The sequence below is a fragment of the Gracilinanus agilis genome, chromosome 3 (genome assembly GCF_016433145.1).
Source record: "Gracilinanus agilis isolate LMUSP501 chromosome 3, AgileGrace, whole genome shotgun sequence".
Classification (NCBI taxonomy): domain Eukaryota; kingdom Metazoa; phylum Chordata; class Mammalia; order Didelphimorphia; family Didelphidae; genus Gracilinanus; species Gracilinanus agilis.
The window spans coordinates 353,274,633-353,289,959 of NC_058132.1; the positions used below are offsets into that span (position 1 = coordinate 353,274,633).

At 36.8% G+C, this 15,327-nt stretch overlaps 1 protein-coding gene and 1 non-coding gene across 2 annotated transcripts in view; both read left to right on the plus strand.

Annotated features, from left to right (window-relative positions):
* Nucleotides 1-12,205: 12,205 nt before the first annotated feature.
* CCDC191 (coiled-coil domain containing 191) overlaps nucleotides 12,206-15,327 on the plus strand; it is a 117,675-nt gene continuing 114,553 nt past the window's right edge. The window contains exon 1 of the mRNA XM_044669178.1: nucleotides 12,206-12,426. Coding sequence (XP_044525113.1) covers nucleotides 12,337-12,426 — 90 coding nt within the window. The 5' untranslated portion in view covers nucleotides 12,206-12,336. The remainder of the gene's footprint in view (nucleotides 12,427-15,327) is intronic.
* Nucleotides 13,071-13,176, plus strand: LOC123243341. The gene has a single exon (XR_006505889.1). It is a non-coding gene; the product is annotated as a U6 spliceosomal RNA (small nuclear RNA).

Consider the following 15,327-nt stretch of genomic DNA (forward strand, 5'->3'; position numbering starts at 1 on the left):
CTTGTGAATGTCCACCTCCAGAGAAAGAACTGATAAATAGAAACACAAAAGACATTTTATACACATGCACAGATATATATTGTTTTGGTCAAATGATGCCTTCTCTAATGTGGGGGGGGGGGAGGAGAGGAGTTACCTGGGAATTTTAATGTAAACAACCAACAAATTAATTTTTTTAATCTACATCATATTACTACCAGACCCAGGTATTAATATTTTTATACCCATTATAGAAACCAAAGAGGAACTGGATTTAAAACATCTTCCCTCAAGGTCACAAAGAATTCGATGACAGACCCAGCATTCGAGTCCATGGTCTCTGAGATTTCAGACATCCTTAATCTTCAAAATGGCTGCACTGGTATTTTTTGGTACAAATTAAAATTAAACAGATGGAAAACTAGGAAATCTTTGTCAAATGAAATTCTTTTAGGATAATAACATATAGCCTCTAAAAACCATTTGGTTAATGGGAAAAGGGAGCAGTACTCCTGCTGTCTGACTACAAAGTTGAGCAAGTCACTTAAATTTAATTGGCTAATCCTTACTACTCGGTATCAATTCTAAGACAGAAAATAAAGGTTTAAAAATTTAAAAAAATTTAAAAGATTAAGAGCATTTACATTTAAACTTAAAGCCCAACATACTCTAAAGTTTTAAAAGCTATGCTTTTTCTTTTTGACTCAATAAGAGAATTCATGTTGATCATTTTTTGTAACCAATATGCACAGTATTAAGTAACTGAGAATGCAAGATGTCTGTTCTTTTTCTCCCAACTGAAACTAGATACCTAGTTTCAAGTAACCAAAGAGAAGTGGCCATAAATATTAGAGTCAATGAAATATACAGGAAAGGCCCTGAAGAGTTAGGTGTGTTTTTGGCTAATTCATAACAACAACTATAAAATTTAAAACTAATAGAAATTTTATTAAAACTGAAATCAGTTGAAACAAAGTAAGGAAGTTTATGCCCCTAGAAATTGTGAAAAAATACAAAGTCAATATACTAATGAAAAGTACACTGTGTATAATAAGGAAGGAAGAAAAATCACTCACCTCCTTTCATGCAGTAATTATTTTTGGTTTTATTTTTGGCACTCAGAATAGTGCTTTGAACATACTAAATTCTTTTTTTTTTTTTCAAACTCTTACCTTACGTTTTAGAATCAATACTGTGCATTGGTTCCAAGGCAGAATAGCAATAAGGGCTAGGCAATGAGAGTTAATTGACTTGCCCAGGGTCACACAGCTGGGAAGTGTCTGAGATCACATTTAAACCCAGGACCTCCCATCTCTAGGCCTGGCTCTCAATCCACTGAGCCACCCAGCTGTCCCCAGAAGATATTAAATTCTTAATAAATGCTTGCTGACTTGGAGAAAAATGTCTGAAGGTTACTTAATAGAATGCATCGCCATAGTATACATTTTTAAAGGGTGTTTCTTATATATTTATTGGCTCAGCCCAGACAATTACTGATCTCAAGTAATAAAAATAGTGCTCACAAAGGTCTGAGCCCATTTGTGGTAAAACTACTTTTACAGTCTGCGCTACAGAGCACTAAAATCAGAGGGAAAAAATGAATCAATACATGTATTAAGTGAATTCTGACAAATATACTAAATATGTAAATGCTGCTTCTTTAAGGTAGCACCTTAAAGGGGAACCATTATTCAGTCCTATACTCAGGTCAATGGGGATCCTTTACCTAAACTTCAGCAAAACATCTGAACAAAGATTTTTTATTATCTTATCTTCGTGAGCAAGATGGCAAGTTGTGGACTAAATGACAGATGAGTTCAGAATTGGAAAAATAATCAGACCCAAAGAACAATCATCCATAGCTCTATATAAACTTGAAGAGAAGTTGTCAGTGGAGTGTCCTAAGGAGCCTGACCTTAATCCTGTTATCCAGCATTTTCATGTAGTATGAGATTACACTGAAGAGTCTTTCCAGTTCAAAATCAATGATCTCTGATTCTATAAAATCTAAAGTTTAATAATATTCACAATGTTTGTGGGGAAAAAACTAACTCAGAAAATTGTTCATTAGTTTCAGTCTCCATTTGGGGTTTTCTTGGCAAAGATGCTAGAGTGGTGTGTCATTTCCTTCTCCAGCTTATTTTGTAGATGAGAAAACTGGGGCAAAAAGGACCAAGTGCTCTACCCAGAGTCACATGGCTAGTAAATGTCTAAGAGTGGATTTGAACCCATGAAGATGAGGTTTTCTGATACCAAGCACAGCACTCTATCCACTGTGCCACCTAGCTCCCTGAAACTCAGAAAACTGAGAGACCCCAACTCCTAATCCTTTTTAAAATAAATTCTCACAAAGAAAATTCCCCAGGAAAGTGAACCTGAATAAAAGTATAGATGTGATACTTATATTTGCAGATAACATGCATAGATAACAAAATTAGAATCCAAAATAAAAAAAAAGTCTGGCTAGACTAATGGAATGAGTCTAATAAGATGAAATTCAATAAGAAAAAATTCTCTACTTAGAAAGAAAGTTCTATACTTAGGTTCAAAAAAAATCAATTTTACAAGAACAAGATAGGGGATCCATGGCTAGATCCTAGCTTGTGAAAGATAGGGAGATCTGTAAATATGAATCAAAAGTATGACATGGTGGCCATGAAGGCTATTTCAATCTCAAATGGAATTGAGACCAGCAAGGGAAGTGATAAACCTGCTATATTGTGCCTTGGTCTTTTCCCAAAGAACTCTGTCTGTTTGTGCCCACCTTTCTGGCAATAGGCTTTTCTTAAAAGGCTACATTTAAAATGACTATTGAGGGACCAGGGGGCAGCTCAATTCCTAGCTGTGTGGTCCTGGGCAAGTTACTTAACCCCAAATGCCTAACCCTTCCTTACTCTTCTGCCTAGGAATCAATACGCAATATTGATTCTAAGATGGAAGGTAGTAAGGGTTTAAAAAAAAAAAAAGTCCAAAAAAGAAGTCCTGGTACCAGATCCAGCTTGCCTTTCCCCCCCCCCCCCCTATGAGAAGTGACCACAAACCACTTCAATCCTTACCATCAGACGTCCTAGACTTAGGAAGTGAATGCCAAGAGTAGGAGACGGAAATACACTCGTGCCCGTTCCCCAAGATTTAGAAGCTAACGTTCTTTAATACCTCTGCACTATTAAAAGGTGAAAAAAGCAAAACTCCTATACTGCAGGGAGGGTTACTGAAGGATCTAAATCACAGCCAACCAGATCTCAGATAAAAAGTGAACACGAGGAGTAGGAAAGCTTCCCAGGCTCCCTCAGAGGGAGCTTTGTTGCTGTTGTTCAGTTGTTTTAGTCGAGTCTGACTCTTCAAGACCCTGCCTGGGGTTTTCTTGGCAAAGATATGGGAATGGTTTGCCATTTCCTTCTCCAGCTTATTTCATAGATGACTTGCCCACTGTCCACACAGCTAATAAGTGTCTAAAACTGGATTTGAACTTGGGTCTTCCTGACTCTAGGCCTGGTAATCTATCTCCTATGCCAGCTAGGTACCCTGTAAAGGCCTGCAAAGTTTCTGTTCCTTCATCAGCATTCTCCAAGTAGCAGTATCTAGGTGAGGGGATAAAGGACAAATCCAGTTAGCCCTGAAATTTGGGGCTGGGTTGCTGTTTACATAAAGCAAAAGCTTTGTTGACTCAATGGTTATCAGGACACAATCCTCCCCTCTCCCAACTCTCCTTGAAGATTTAAGAAAGCTAATTGGCCAGGTGACAAGTGTCTGAGCAAAGGAGAGCCTTCTCTGCACCCAGGACCAGTCTGCCAGACAATTCAGACTTGATACCCATTTAAGACCCTTAGCAAACTTAGACATACTGACTCACTGACCTGGGGAGAAATCTCTAATGGTCTATTTTTCAGAATTCACTTAAAAATAATATGTAATAGCAGCATTGAGAAGTAGCAGTTATCTCAGGATAGATAGGATACTCACCTAGAAGAATAAAAAATAGCCTGAGAATGACCTTGAAAAAAGCTACTGCTATCATAAAGGGAGGGAGGGCAAAACCTTCTCCAGTAGATAGAAGAAAAAATAGGGAGGGAAAAAACCTCTGGCACTTCTGATGAACATCTCTGAGGCAATATTTAGCTTTAGCTCTAATAAAGATGTTAACATGAAAGCAAAAGAGATAAAAATAAAACGTATTTAATACAAATGGTTTTTTCTAATTAGGAGTTTCCCAAAATGCAGTTTTACTGAAATTCTCAAAAATAAGAATGCTGGTTTTGTTTATCACTTGGTCTCATTTCTACAGGTAGAAGCACTTCATATGTTCTGCATAACTGTGCTCATGTGATACAGTTTTCTGTACTTCTGTGTATTTCTTTTTCAGTGGGTAGAAGGAGGCAGGAGGGAGGAAAAAATAAAGATCTGATCACTGAAAAATAATTTTTTTACGTTAGTAAATATCTCAAACACAAAGTAAGAGCAGTCAAAATAAGGTAGTAGATAATGAAAAAAGTACATTAGGGGGGCAGCTGGGTAGCTCAGTGGATTGAGAGCCAGGCCTAGAGACGGGAGGTCCTAGGTTCAAATCTGGCCTCAGACATTTCCCAGCTGTGTGACCCTGGGCAAATCACTTGACCCCCCTTGCCTACCCTTACTACTCTTCTGCCTAGGAGTCAATACACAGAAGTTAAGGGTTTAAAATTTTAAAAAAAAAAAAAGTACATTAGACAGTCATATTTGAGAACTGAAAGTCGCATGTTTTTTATACATGACTTCACATATAAAAGGGTATCATATCGCCTGCCTTTTATGGGGACAGAAAGCCCTGAAGGAGGGAGAGAATTTGGCACTGAAAATAAAAATTAAACAAGAGAATGGAAGGATACCCCAAGAATCAACATACTACTCACTTTTGGACAATCAAGGTCAATCAAAAAGCCCTTTTTTCCTCTAATAGTCTAAAAAGTACTGCCTCATTTTGTAAAATAATTGTAAAGCAATTTTAACATTGTTTAACCTAAATACATATTTTATCTTTTACTTCAGACTATGAACTACATTAAGAGGAGATGCTTGTTATTAATTAAATTCATATAAAAGTAATAAGAAACACTAGCCTGGGGGTTGCTAAAACATTTGAAAAATAAATGTAGGTTATTCGGGAAAGGTAGTAGACAATGCAAAAGTAACTGAATGTGTGACAAAGGTATCCTTTCACATTCTAATAATTTACTTATATTGAATTCTTGTAACATACCTTAGTCACTTAAATAAAAAAGACAATTTCCCAGAATTCAATGTCAATTCAGTTGAATACCTCTTTTTCTTGAAGGAACATATTACCATGAAAAACAGTCTATGGTAAGAGGAGATGTTGTATAATGAGACTGTACAGCAAAAATAGATAATTTATTATATGGAGAGATGTGGAGAGAGTCAATGTCTCAGAAACAGAAACCAAACTGATGAGGAAAAAAATTAAAATGACCACTTTTCTTATTACATAAATATCAGATTTTCTTATTGCCAAGACAAAACTACACTGTATTTTGACCAAAGTGCAAAGAATGAAAATACAAATGAGAAGACATTTAAAAAAGTGGTAATCAGAAATATGAATATGTTCTAAGAAACCAAGTACGAGAACAGATGTATCAGGTACTTGTGCTCCTGATATATTCATTGTTGATGCCTATTTTAGTGGACTAATAAAAATCCTCAAAGTTTCTTAGAAAGTTCATTCTTATCCTATAAATGAGTATCATCATATCAAATATATATCTGGAAAGGATCCATAAAAGATCACAATAAAAGCCTCATTGTAACTTGCATTCATATAACATTTTTGGTTATGACTTCTGAAAACAAAATTTATTTGCAAATATTTTGAATCTACATTCAAGGAACAATTGTTAAGTAACAGAGCCCCATCCATTAGACCACTTAGTGGATTGAGCAGTGGGCCTAAAATCAAGAAGACCTGAGTTCAAATGTGACCTCAGACACTTATTATCTGCTTGACTTTGGGCAAGTCCTCTAATCTTTGTTTGCCTCAGTTTCATCAACTATAAAATGGGGAGTATAAAAGCATCTAACTCATAGAGTTGTTGTGGTAATCAAATGAGATAATATGTGCAAAGTATTTAGCCAAGTATCTGGCATATAACAGGACAGGTGCTTAATAAATGCTTGTTCCCTTACCTTACCCCCAAAGAAACATTCATTTGGCTTAGTGCTACTAATTATAAAATAAGAGCCAGAAAGGACCTTAAAATCAACCAGTCTAATCCCTTCTTCTCTACATTAGGTACTAGGAAAGCCAAAAGAGAAAAAAGACCTCATCTTCAAGTAACTTACAAAATCTAATGCAATGATGAGAAACAGGAAACATGTAGAAACTTACATATTAAAAAGGGGAAATTCAAACAAAGTGCCCCAGGAAAATGAAAGAGAAGATTTGTCGGGGTTTTGTCAGAGAATTGGGAAGGAGAGGGAAGATAAACAGGCAGAGCAGATACAAATGGAGTTGTCTTGAAAGATTTCAAGGCAGACATGAGGACAAAGGGTATTATTCCAGGAATGAAAGACAGCCTTCATGAATGAGCACAAATGATGAAGAAGGGAAGAGAATAGAGAGTGAATAAGAGAAGAATGCAAAATAAAATTGAAAAGGTCAGAGTTACTTTTTGTGGTAGCAAATAAGTGGAAACTGAGGGATTTTGAGTGATCAATTGGGGGATGGCTGAACAAGCTGTGGTATGTGATTGTGATAGAAATAACACTGTGACATAAGAAATGACAAACAAGTAGATTTCAGAAAAATCTGGAAAGATTTACATGAACTGAAGAAAAGTGAAGTGAACCACACTGGGAGAACAATGTACATACTGACAGCAAAATTTTTTGATAAACAACTGTGAATGACTTATTCTCAACAGTGCTGTGATCTAAGACAATCCTAGAGACTCATGATGAAAAATGCCATCTGCCCTCCAAGAAAGAATTGATGGAGTCTGAATGCAGAATGAAACATACTGTATTTCACTTTCCTCCTTTTTCTCCTCCTCCTCTTTTTTGTTTCAGATTGCTTCCACAAAATGATAATGAGAAAAAAATGTTTTGCATGATTGCCCATGTGAAAAAAAGTTTGGAGCTAGATTGTTAAAGATGAAATTAAGGGAATATTCTATCTGCTGTAAGAAATTACTAAAGGTTTCTGAGCAGAATTGTTACTGTTCACACAGATAGTCTGGAAGCTAGGAGAAAGAAATAGGAAGATATTACAATAGCCCAAGTAAGTGATATTGAGGGCCTGGCGAAGGTCGTGGCACTTGAAATAGGGAGTAGAGAACAAATCAAAGAGATAATAATCCAGGTAAAATGGACAAGATTGATCAACTAATTGGATATAAAATATCAACATGTGAAAGAGGTAATAATAAGGGCAAATTATAGCCAAAAGATGAATCCAGTTTTGGACATGTTTAGTCTGAAGTGGTTGGTTGGACATTCAAGTGGAAGACTGGTATCCAGCAAAAAGAAGAAAATAGAAGACTACTGTCAAAGAAAGGGTTCAGTACCAGATATAGAAATTTATATACTGAGAGATTAAGGGGAAAGTAATGGAGAATGAATACAAAAGCACTGACAGTCCTTTAAGAAGAGTTCCAAGAGTGCTAAAGCTCAAAATTAGAGGACTAGTGAAATATTCTAAGAGTTGAAAAATAAATTGTTTTAGTCTTTTGGAAAGAAAAGAAGGATCAAAGAAGGGTTCTACTTGAACTAGACAGGACAATAATAATGAACTATTAGAAAATGAAATTGTTCAACTCTTATTTTGATTTTATGTTTTCTGTCAGAGAGAATGAACATTACATTGGCAAAAGAAGAAATGGCTAATAGGGAGTAGATACTTACTAGCTGTGTGACCCTGGGTATGTCACTTAAACTTGTTTGTCTCAGTTTCCTCATCTATAAAGGAAATGGAACCTTAAATGGAGTTAACAAGGAGTCAGAGCTGACTGAAATGAACAACTCTCTCAAAATAAATAAGATTAGAGTAAAAGAGCACTTGGCTGCCTCTGATGAACCCAAAGTCATAAAAAAAACTTTAAGTGGTAAAGAACGCTACCTACATTCAGAGGAAGAACTGCAGGAGAGGAAACATATAAGAAAAGCAACTGCTTGAACGCATGGGTCGGGGTGGACATGATTGGGGATGTGGACTCGAAACTACCACACCAATGCAACCACCAACAATTTGGAAATAGGTCTTGATCAAGGACACATGATAAAACCAGTGGAAATGTGCGTCGGCCATGGGTGAGGGGAGTGCGGGGGGTGAAGGGAAAGTGGGAGCATGAATCATGTAACCATGTTAAAAATGATTATTAATAAATGTTTAAATTAAAAAAACTTTAAGGTATAATTGTTGAACGACTGTGAATTTTTGTGTTTTTTAAGAATCATGGAAATCATATTGGCAAAGATGACAAAAGAAGAAAATGCCAAAAGCTGGAGGGCTATGGAAAAACAGACATTAATGCAGTGTTAGTCCTACCAGTTCTGGAAAACAACTTAAAACAACAAGCAAGAAGTCACTAAATTCTACCTACTCTTTGACTGAGATATAATACCAAGAGGCAAAAAGGTTAAAGAAAAAAGAAAATTATCCATATGTATAAAAATATAGCAGCTCTTTTTATACTAGTGAAAAAACTAAAAACTAAAGGACTGCCTACTCTTGATGAATGGCTTAAACAAATTATTGTATGTGAATTTATGTGGAATATTAATGCTTCAACAAGAAATCAGAAAATGGAGTTTCCTCTGAACTGTGAAGAACTCTAAGAACTGATGCAGAATAAATGAAACAAAATAGAGTAATTTATGCAATGACATCACAAAGAAAAATAACTTTACATGTAAAACAATTTTACAATTGTGATCAATGCAATGATAAACCATGATTCCAGAGAACTAAAGACAAAGCACACTCTCTACCTCCTGCTACAAAAATGGACTTAAGATGCAGAATGAGACCTGTTTTTTTAGGATATGGCCAACATGGAAATTTATGTTTGACTATATTTGTTATCAGTGTTTTCTATTTCATTGCTTTTAATTGTTCAAAGAGGATAACAGGAAAGACAAAAAATAAATGCTTGTTAATTGGCAAAAAATAAAATAAAATTCAGAAACTGAAAAAAATCAGAGAAAAGGAGGATGCTACGAAACTAGAGAAAGGCAAATGTACTCTGATTTTTTTAAATTGGAAATGAATAGAGATTGCAAATGCCAGGCTAGTCAGCCTCTGAGGTCTCTTCCAGTTCTAGATCTGACTGACTTCTTTTGTAAGATGATTCTAGTCTTTAGAAGCTTTCCTCTGGTAGATAGTGGTACAAGCAATCAAGTGCTGAGCTTGGAATCAGGAGTGCCTAAGTTCAAATTTGTACTTAAGACATTTCCTATGTGATCTGGGGCAAGTCACTTAACCTTCCTCCTCAACTGTAAGATGGGGATAACAACAGCATCTATTTTGTAGGATGGTTGTCATGATAAGCTTAAAACAATGCCTGGCACAGAATAGCACAATATAACTTATTACCTTTTCTTCCCTTCTCACCTCGAGATCTGCTTTTTCCAAATATAGGGTACAAAGTCAACTTTTCCTTTCCTTGTGTTTTATTACAAAGAGAACATTCTAAGGTAGAATAGTCATTTAAGTAAATAAAGTCATGGTCATGACCTGGAAGGATTCCATATCTAGTAGACAGGAAGTGAAGGAGATCAACAAGGATAGGTCAGAAAAGTAGTTAGGATTCAAGAAAGATAAGTTTCACGAATTCGGAGAGGAGAGAGCAGATAAATGCTACAGGGAAAATCAAGAAGGATAAGATCTAGGAAAAGTTATTGAAGAGAGCAATATTAGTACATTAGTGAGTATGAAAAAAAGCATAAGGGTAAAGGAGATAATGGATGGTAAAAAATTGGCAGCAACAACTGCAGACATTTAGTTCTAGGAATTTAACAGAAAAAGAAATACAAGATTATATTGCTAGAATGGATGATAGTCAATAGGTCTTTTATGGAACTAAGGACTTTAAAGTGATCTCTTAATGATATAAGCATAACACTCCAAAAAAAGAGAAAAAAAAAAAGAATGATAACAAATGGAAAAAGTTAGTTTTGCTAAGAATTGGGAAATTAACTAGACAAACTACTGTTCAATATATCCACCATTAAGAAAACTAAATAAATCAATCAGTAAAATATATTATGATGACAAAAGTAAAATATTTTTCATAAAATAACATTTTGTCTTATCTAGGAATAAGAATAATATTCTCCTTTCTGATAAACTGATAAATAAAATTATTTTTAAAGTATTTTGTTGTTCTTTTCTAAGAACATAATTAAAATGTATGTTCATTGAAAATGAAACCATGAAGAAATCAAGAAATTAAAAAGTATTCCTCAAAATGGAACTTGGTAAGGAATTTTTAATATACTTCAATCCTAATAATAATAACTCTCATTTGAGCACTTTTCCTAAAAGTATCTTTTTTTTTTTTAAACTTTTACCTTCTGTCTAAGAATCAATACTGTATATTGCTTCCAAGGCAGAATGGAAGTAAGGGCTAGGCAATTGGGGTTAAGTGACTTGCCCTGGGGGCACACAGCTAAGAAGTATCTGAGGCCAAATTTGAACCCAGGACCTCCTGTCTCTAGGCCTGGCTCTCAACCCATTGAACCACCTAGCTACTCCCTAGCTCTATCTTTCTAACTAACACTGATGCCCTGATTACCATTAATGGAGAGATAAAATGACAACCTTCTGTTAAGCACCCCCCAAAAAAAAGCCCTAAAAGTATACAAGTCATCATTTATATTGCACATGTTAATATTAAAATGCTCATGCTAATTTTATCTATGTGGATGAAAAATAGACTAAGGGTTATTATTAAATTCATTATTATTAAAGATCACTAAGAACTTTAAGACAAGTGATTCTATGTCTGAAATTCTGGGCATGTATCAGGGCTGCCTGGGTATTCCAGAGCTTGTGCCAGAGTTGTCCCATACATATGGTACGTAGTTAAGGGGGAGGGGGGGCCGGAGGAGCCATATTAACATAGTTAAACCTGGTCTCTTAATATACAAGACCTCTGCTCACAATATACAAAATTGCATTTTCAATTCCTTACCAAGGAAGTACTTATTATAATTTATAAACTATAATGATCCCTACAATGGGGTTAGGAGCACACTGTCGACAAACCTCTTATACATCAGTTCCAAATTTTCTCAATCGCATTCTTCTTATCCTACGCCAGATTTTACTTGTTAATGAAACCAAGGTCCTAGGAACAATTTGTCTTTTTCTAAACCTCAGGCAAGGCCAACAAAATGAAAAGCACTCAAAGAACCATCCTCCCCCATCCCCAGTCCTAGCTAGATATAACAGGATCCGAAAACACCGGTGAGGGTGATTCAGAGGAGGTGTCCAAAGACCCCTTAATCTGGAATCGGAAGTCGGGAGTTCGAATCCCGAGCTCTAGCAACAACGCCCTACAACTCATGCACATGTTTCTTCATCTCTAAAATTACTACATCGAAAGTACACTGTGCAATTGTGATTGTAGCCATATACAATTATACATTGAGGCTCGACCACCATCGCCAAGATCCCCACAAGGATATCGCGGATGCCAAGTTCCCAGGGTCGAAACTAATCCCTGCAGAAGAAGGTATCAAGAATGGCCAGTCCCCTACTCATTGAAACACTGAGGGGCAGGGAAGAGAACTGGGCAGGAATCTGGGAAAGAGCACAAAAGAGGAACGGCCATAACTCCTGCAACATTAGCACCGAGAGCCTGGAAGGAAGCCTAACCAAACTAAGAGCAGAAAAGTTTTCCCCTTTGGAAGAAATCCCCAAACTCTCGCCCGCCAATGCCCACGTTTACCAACTCTTAACTCGCGCTCCAGGTCGCAGGACAATTGCTCTATAGCTCCGCCTCTGAGCACAACCAATTGGAATGAGCTTCGTAATCAGCCTGCGCGACGGAAAACAAACGTAAGTTCAAGGGGTGGGGGGTGGGAGGGGCGGAAAAATAATGAAAACAGAGTTTTGGCCGTTGCTATAGGCAACAGAACGGACGCGTTCTCGTTATGCGCAGAACCTCCCGGGAATTGTGGTCCAGTCGCGCTTGGGAAGTTGCCTTCTTGCTAGAAGAAAGAACCACACTTCCCAGTGTGCATCGGAGCAGCTTCGTTTGAAAACTCACTCCGCTGCTGCATTTGCGAGTCTGACCCACGTACCTGCATCCCTAGGCTGAGGTTGAGAAATAAGTTCTCCTGTGGGAACCCGGCGGAAAGATGCCGGTTGGAACGCGGGATCTGGCTTCTTCGGGAAAGAGGACGGACCTTTACCGCTGGAAACGGTTCAACAAGAAGCCGAGTTCCAAGGTGATTGCAAGAGATAGTCCTGGAATCTGTGGGGCCCCATTCAAGGTGGAGGTTGGTCTAGATATTGGCGGTGTACCGAACTAACAACCCCTGCTCCGTCCTCTCTCTCTTTCACACCTTCAGCTCCAGCCTCAGCCCTGCCCCCCATCCATATCTGGAGCTTCTTCCACCTCCGCTCCAACCACTGACCTCTCCTGGCTTCCTTTCAACTCTCACTAAAATCCCACCTCTTTCAAGAAGCTTTCCCCAAACCTTTTCATTCCAGTGCCTTCTCTCTGTTAATTATCTCCCAATTATTTGGATATAGCTTATTTTTCTGTATTTCTTTGGGCATTGTTTCTCCCATTAGACTGCTAGCTCCTTAAGGGCTGAGACTGTTCTTTTTGCCTCTTTTTGTATTCTCAGTGTTTAGCACAGTTCCTGGCACTTAAAAAGCACTTATTAAATATTTATTGAATTGAGACGAAGATGGTACCAGGGCCAATTGGGCCGCAGCTGTGACATCCCCAGAAGTCAGCCACACCTAGTCTTGGGAGACTCTCACACGGGAATAGGAACTCGGGCTCCTCTCAGTGTATGGTGTGGAAAAACTTGTTCTAAAAGCTTTACTCCCTTTCAAGACCCCGTCAGAATTGCCTTTCCGAGTGCTTGCTTCGGCCGTACATATACTAAAATTGGAACGATACTGAGAGATTAGCATGGCCCCTGTGCAAGGATGACACGCAAATTCGTGAAGCGTTCCATATTATTTAAAAAAAAATTGCTTTTCCGGAGAATGGGCACATTATGGATATTTGCTGTTACAGAATCCAGCCTCAACAGGGTCCATTTTTTTTTCTTTTCTAATGTTTAATGGGATGTAATTTCACAAAAATGTTTCCTTAAATATTCCCCAATTTCATGTTAAAGGAGTCTAATTTTTTTATGCAGTGTCAGAATATTTGTTTTCAAGAAAATTCTCTGTTTTTTGTCTCAGCTTTAGAACGTCCCTCTCCCTAATAAGGAGACCACTTTATATATTTCCGCGTTCTTGAGATGAATTTCCAGTTTACAAAGGATTTAGAGATGGAAGGGACTATAGAGATAATCTAGTTCAACCTTCTCACTTTACAAATGAGGTAGCTTAGGGTAGAATTGTGAACTGATTTGCTCATTCTTCCCTAATGAGCTTGACTTTTCAAACACTGGGAATTCAATCAGCAGGAAATTACCTTTTTAATAATTCTTGATGAATTTTTGTTTATGGTATTGACATATAATGAATGTCCTAACCTATTTCCACAAAGCAGCATATTCAGTAATTCCCAGTGAATAATATACTTTATTGACGTTTGATTCGGAACTTTGACCTCTAAGCCAATGAATTTAGTAATCTTAAATCAGATAGTACTTTTACAGTTGATCTTTCTTTTGATGCTCCCAGTATCCACAGGAAGACAAAAAAGGTTCATATTATCCTCATCTTAGACCAGGAGAAACCTAGGCACAAAGTTTCACAAAATCACATTACCAATATGTTTTTAGCTCACTAAATTTTGAGCAGTTATATAAGCAATAAGTCAAAGCAGTGAGGCTTCTTAACTTTCAATTTGAGGAACCATATAATTCCTCCAACTTTTTTCAACTGAAGTCATATTGTATTATCACTGATATCTAAGACATTTAGTCATGTTGAAGAACACAGGCAATAATTCTTATGCTTTATTAAATCACCCCTATGGACAATGCAATCAGCATGTTAAAAATATTAAAGGATCAAGGTGAAATACCTGACTACTAATTTAATATCTTTCCCCAAGTATTGGAAAGTGAATATGTAAACATGGAAGAGGAAGCATAAAAAAGGAGTCAGTTCTCACAAGGGGATATAAGAATATCCTTGTCAGGCAAATAGACACCTTTGCTTTGCATGGTGTAAGATGAGTATAATACTAGCTTTTTTTGTACTTGTGACTTCAGTCTGAAATAGGACACAGACCCAAAGACAGTGATTAAAAAGGAAGTAGTTTGGGGAAAAGTTCCTTCTCCAGAATGGAGAAGTTCTCAATATAACTCATCCCTTTTTCCACAGAGGATAAAAAGATAATTGAAGAACAAGAATACCTTGTAATGTAGTTTAATTGTAATAGGATTAGCTATTTCTTTGAATGTAGTGAAAAATTACTAAGTAATGCAGCTGCATTACTTGGTGGTTTGTTTTTTTTTTTCAGGTTCTTTGAAGATAAAATAGTACATAAGTGAAAATGTGTTTTCTTTCTCACATCCACATGTTAATAATATTGCTACTGGGGCTGCTAGGTGGTTCTAGATTGAGAGCCAGGCTTAGTGATGGGAAGTTGTGGGTTCAAATTTGACCTCCACTTCCTAGCCATGAGACACAATATTGATTCTAAAGCAGAAGGTAAGAGTAAAATAATAATAATAATATTGTTGACTTAGTCTCATCTTAATTCACTTACCGACCTGTATCATAAGCAAAGCAAATGCTTCTTTTTGTTAATTGTTAGAGGTAATTCAACATTTCTCACAGTTATTAAGGGAGTATTGTAGGAAACGCTTTATTCTTGTAATGTCAGTTTTAGTTTCAGCTTATATATGCTCAACTTAAGTGACTTGATTTCTGCCTTGGTTTTCTCTTTTGCAAAAAAAAAAATTCCTATACCATCAAATTCTATCCTTTAGTTTTTGTATGCTACTGTCTGTAGCCTTTAAACTGTTTCTCTGGAAAGTCCATATTTATTCTTTCTTTTTATTTTATCCCTTACCTTCCATATTAGAATCAATACTAAGTATTGATTCCAAGGGAGAAGAGTGGTAAGGGCAAGGTAATGGGAGTTAAGTGACTTGCCCAAGGTCACACAGCTAGGAAGTGTCTGAGACCAGATTTGAACCCAGGACCTC